At 36.1% G+C, this 4,866-nt stretch overlaps 1 protein-coding gene across 1 annotated transcript in view; it reads right to left on the minus strand.

Moving 5' to 3' along the window:
- Nucleotides 1-1,028: 1,028 nt before the first annotated feature.
- Nucleotides 1,029-4,866, minus strand: part of LOC101854956 (4-coumarate--CoA ligase 4) — a gene marked incomplete in the record, with an annotated part of 32,130 nt that continues 28,292 nt past the window's right edge. Inside the window, 2 exon segments of the mRNA XM_013084133.2 lie at nt 1,029-2,196; nt 3,561-3,713. Of these exon segments, the coding sequence (XP_012939587.1) occupies nt 2,089-2,196; nt 3,561-3,713 (261 nt within the window).

Below are 4,866 nucleotides of genomic sequence, written 5' to 3' on the forward strand. Positions count from 1 at the left end.
TAGCTTTGTTTGTTCTTTAGTGTTTGTTCTTTAGTGTTTGTTCTTTAGTGTTTGTTCTTTAGTGTTTGTTCTTTAGTGTTTGTTCTTTAGTGTTTGTTCTTTGGTGTTTGTTCTTTAGTGTTTGTTCTTTAGTGTTTGTTCTTTAGTGTTTGTTCTTTAGTGTTTGTTCTTTGGTGTTTGTTCTTTAGTGTTTGTTCTTTAGTGTTTGTTCTTTAGTGTTTGTTCTTTAGTGTTTGTTCTTTAGTGTTTGTTCTTATGTGTTTGTCCTGTTTGTGTATTGTTGTAGTTTACTTTAGATTTTGAGTTTCAGGGGTTGGTTTTGATTAACTGAGGCATAGGGTGTCTTTTTGAGTTGTCGCTCTTGTAGAAGTTCAATATTGCACATGAACATCTTAATTTATTACGTTATTTTTTTTGTTTAAAAAGATGTTCACCTGCTGTTTACTTTGGTATTTGGAATCTTTCTTTCATCTTTCAAAATTATATTTATTTTAAAACCAAGATCAGTTTCTTTCTGACCTTATATTACGCTCGTGTAAAATAGCATATAGATCTAGCTTCAAAACAAAAGAAAAAGATTGAGATTTGAGTTCGCAGTGCCTAAATAGTCATAGAACACCTGCATGGTTCTCAAATTCTTGGGAGGATTGCCAGAATAGAAATATTTCTCTACGATACGATACTGCTGTAATTGTTCAACATTTAGAGAAAGAGACAGACGAAGAGAAGAGGCAGAGAGAGATAGTGAGATGAGAGAGAGAGAGATAGAAAGATGAGATAGAGATAGACAGGCAGACAGATAAACAGACCGAAGGAAAGACAAGGGAAGACACACAGTCAGACAGACAGACAGAGACATAGAGAGTGAGAGAGAGAGAGAGAGAGAGAGAGCGAACGTAAGGGGCAATCGAAAGTTATTACTTAAGCCATCGATATCCATAATACGTACTCTTGTGAGAACACAGACAAATAGCAGAATACTAAGCCAACACAACAAGGGGATACATAATAGATAGTTAACAGTTCAACACACTTTTACATTATAATTTATTTGTTTCGTCAGGAATATATGGTTTCATATTGCATAACATAACAAAATGTCAACTCTAAAGTACGTGAATACCTAAGTTAATGTATTTTATAAGTGATGGAATATAACATGAATTACATCATTAAATCACATGGAAACCACCTTTCATTTCTTGTGTTCACATTCAGTCTGAACATAAGCTGCATAACCTATTTTCCACACAGAAACCAACAATCTGATAACGATATCTTCGTTTTATGTACGATATTTGTTAATTCCTGCCTGATATGGTTCTATCAACATGACTACACTGAATGTGACACAATATTAAGAAACTGGGCGTGTGTTGAAGGAGTTCGACTATCACGGAGAAAGGATCTGAAGGGAGGAGGGGTTACCTGTTTTAAACATGTGTTGTTTCAAACATTTTTTTTTATATTCACAAAAAAAATTTCCAAAATCATCAGGAAACCGAATGACATTGCATAAATCTCAGCTGAGAAGCAAAATATAATTTAACTACAGGACTCTGCATGCTGATCAGAGGCATATCGTGGTATTCCTTCACGTAATAATATGTGTACCTTCCAGAAAGAGGTCATTCTAAATCAGTATGTTTAGACATACAGAACTGTGGAACATTGACCCCGACAACTGTGCTGCTGTCCTCGTTTTAAGTGTTGGAGTCAAGACACAAAAATAAATTATAATACGGCGCAAATGATATCAAACAAGGCGTTATTATATGGTGTACTACTAGAGAACCCCCATAATACAGAAAATGGTGCTAAGAAAAAATGCCTTACATCCAGATCCAACCAGTTAGCATTAGGGCAAAAAAGTGTATTTTTTATTAGAGACTGTTGCTATCTTAACTTTGGGGTTTTTTTTACTCATATCATTATTATTTATTTTTTTAAAAGGGTTACGTTTTCCACGGCTCAATGAATATTTTGTCCATTTCGACCCGAAAATTTGAGTGTAATTTGAGTTTGGCCCCATGAGCGATTGAGTTTGACACGCCTCATTTAAACTTTCTCATCGGAGTCCTTCACAACTCAATCTTCAATGACATTCATTGATGGGCAAAATTTCTCCTCCGCTTGTCTTCTCAGTTCTCTCTTGTTGATCTTTCCGTTGAGAGATCGTGGAAACTCAGTCATAATCTGAAATGCAGAGGTCAATGATACAAACATACAAAAATATATTATATTATATATACATATATATATATATATATATTATATTATGTTATATATATGTTATATATAATATGTATATTATATACAAGTCAAAAGAAAATAGCATTTTTTTAAAGAAGGAAAGCTTGTGTTTTATATTATGTTAAAATAACAATTTTTAAAAGTTAATTTTGAGTTTTCATCCAACCCATTCAATGACCTTTTCCTGCTGGTGTTTCTCACATTAAAAATAATTTATCAATAGAAAATAAAACATTCTTTTCTTTTTCAACAGTGATTGAAGAAGGGAGGGGACAGCGGCACTACCTTCAAGATCACTGTTCAAAGAACAAATATTTTCTGTTAAATACTCTAGTTACGTTTTACATTATAGCTTCCTTTCAGTATTTTGCTCCTGATGTAGTTTTATCTATTTATTTATTAATTCTATTTTTGCTATGAAATATCAGATTATATCATAAGTTAACTTTCGATTTAAACTCAAATGTACCAAGGCCTTCCTTTCCAGATCTTTTTGGATCAAAGTACTAAAAGTATACATTTTTCTTTTGCCATAACGCCTTATTTTAAATTGACTTTCCATGAGGTCAAGGGTTCAAAGCATGTCATAAGAGGGCGATAACCTCAAAATAAAACTTGCGGTCTTTGGTTTGTAGTAAAGTGGGAACTGCTTAAAGTATCTAAAGGGAAAATTGAATAAAATGTATGTTCGATTTAGGGGTTTTATGTCCCAATCGACATAATAGCCCTTACTGAGTGGGTCCCAACACCTCAGCAGAAAGATGAAGATATTCAGGAAGTAAATTCAGGTCATGTGCGTGCGACGTAGAAGCAACCGCTACACCACAGATGTTGGTCGAAATCTAATACAGCTAATTCTTGAGTTCAACGACAAATCGAGAAGCTTAGGATTGAACAAATGATGATTTTTCTATAAACTCTTTTTATTAGATTTATAAGCGCGTGTCCACTAATCTTTTCAATGGGTTTTTTTTAAATTTTGTCTTCGCGTATTGTTCACACCAGGGAAGCACAGTCTTCGGTGAACAAAAAAAGACTTCATTGTATACATGTGGGTGAAATAAAATGTGTCTGTCGATGACGCACGTTTCCCTTTATAAAACCTATAATGGCCGCGTTTAGTTCATGTCACACTAAAGTAAAAAGATTCTTTGCATCTACTTTGGAATCTTAAGACAATCAGTCCTCATGCTGATTTTGATAGAACAGATAGAACATTTGTTTTCTGAATTCAAATTTTGGTAACTCAAAATGGTTTTAAAAATGTCAGATAGGACTTAATAGTTCTAAGGTATTGATGTACTAACCATGAAATACTCCGGCATGGGCGTGATGGAGTTCGATGTACTTTCCACAAAGAGCGTCTCGCAGAACTCTCGAAGCTTGGTCTCACTAAAGTCACTTCCTTTTGCCGTTCTCACGCAAGCGCAGATCTTGTGGTACAAAACAGGGTCGGACACCTGAGAGGAAGAACTGCGAAGTCAGTGTTTGTCTCCTGAGTCTTTCCGAGTTTGAGTAATGAGAAGCACATCGATGCAGTAAAAGTGAAGTAGGGCAGGGGATAATCAAAACAGAAAGAAACAATAGAAGGAAAGAAATGAAATAGGGCATACCTGTGGCGCCCTCCAACCTCCCAAATGTTTGTCTTTATCTACCAATAAGTCGTCAAGTATTACTGTTGATGTTGTTAAAATCTACTACAGGTGTCAGTGCTTTATTAACACGTTTTGAAAAATATGGTGTAGGTGTATTTACGCCTCCCATCGAAACAATTTCGATAATTTAGAAGACGAGCTTCCGACTCTGCCTGTTAGGGCCAACCCTAGCTGAGAGGGAAGCAATATTAAAACAAAAGAACCGAGATACTTCATTTTTAGAAAAATCTCCCTCCTCGGAAATTGAACTCCTGCGTGCGACGGAGAAGCTGCCAACCGCTGCACCACACATGCTGGTCAGAAGTCACAGTTAGTATCTATCAGGAAACGTCTCCGACTCAGATAGTCCAATCAAAATGCTTTGTTCCTCTGGACCAAGTTAAAAAAATGGGGGGGGGGGTTACAGGGGGCGCCCCCTGTTCTAATCCATAATTTAATATTTTGCAGTTAGGTTTGAAATTTTCTTGAACGTAATTGATTTGCGACAGTTTTAGTGACCATATGTGTGATCTGCAGCAAACAAGATGCAGTTTGACCCCCCAAAGCAGCGCGTCAGAAGTACTTAGGCGAGATCAAATGTCGCAATGTAGAAAAATACCATAAAACTAGTAGTAAGCCGAAGGCAGTAATTTAAATATATTTTTTCACAGCTTCTCAAATTTTTGATGGAAGTGTTTTTATGTCACAATCGACACAATTTAGATCATTTAGGAGGCTAGTTTCTACGTTCACAGCACACTAGGCGGGGAATTACAGATTAAAGGGGCACCTCAAGAATGAATTAGGCCTATACGTCTATACCAGCAGTCGAGTTGTGGCTCGTTACTAACTGCGATGAATGCTTTTGCAAAGTTACTTTAGAAATAACCCAGATTTGTTCATGCACCTGTATTCCTGGGTTTTGGATACGCAACCCACCACCCCCGTCCCCACTTTCTGGCTCTGCAGTTCTCTCTCT

Source organism: Aplysia californica, unplaced genomic scaffold (assembly GCF_000002075.1).
Source record: "Aplysia californica isolate F4 #8 unplaced genomic scaffold, AplCal3.0 scaffold00274, whole genome shotgun sequence".
Taxonomy (NCBI): Eukaryota; Metazoa; Mollusca; class Gastropoda; order Aplysiida; family Aplysiidae; genus Aplysia; species Aplysia californica.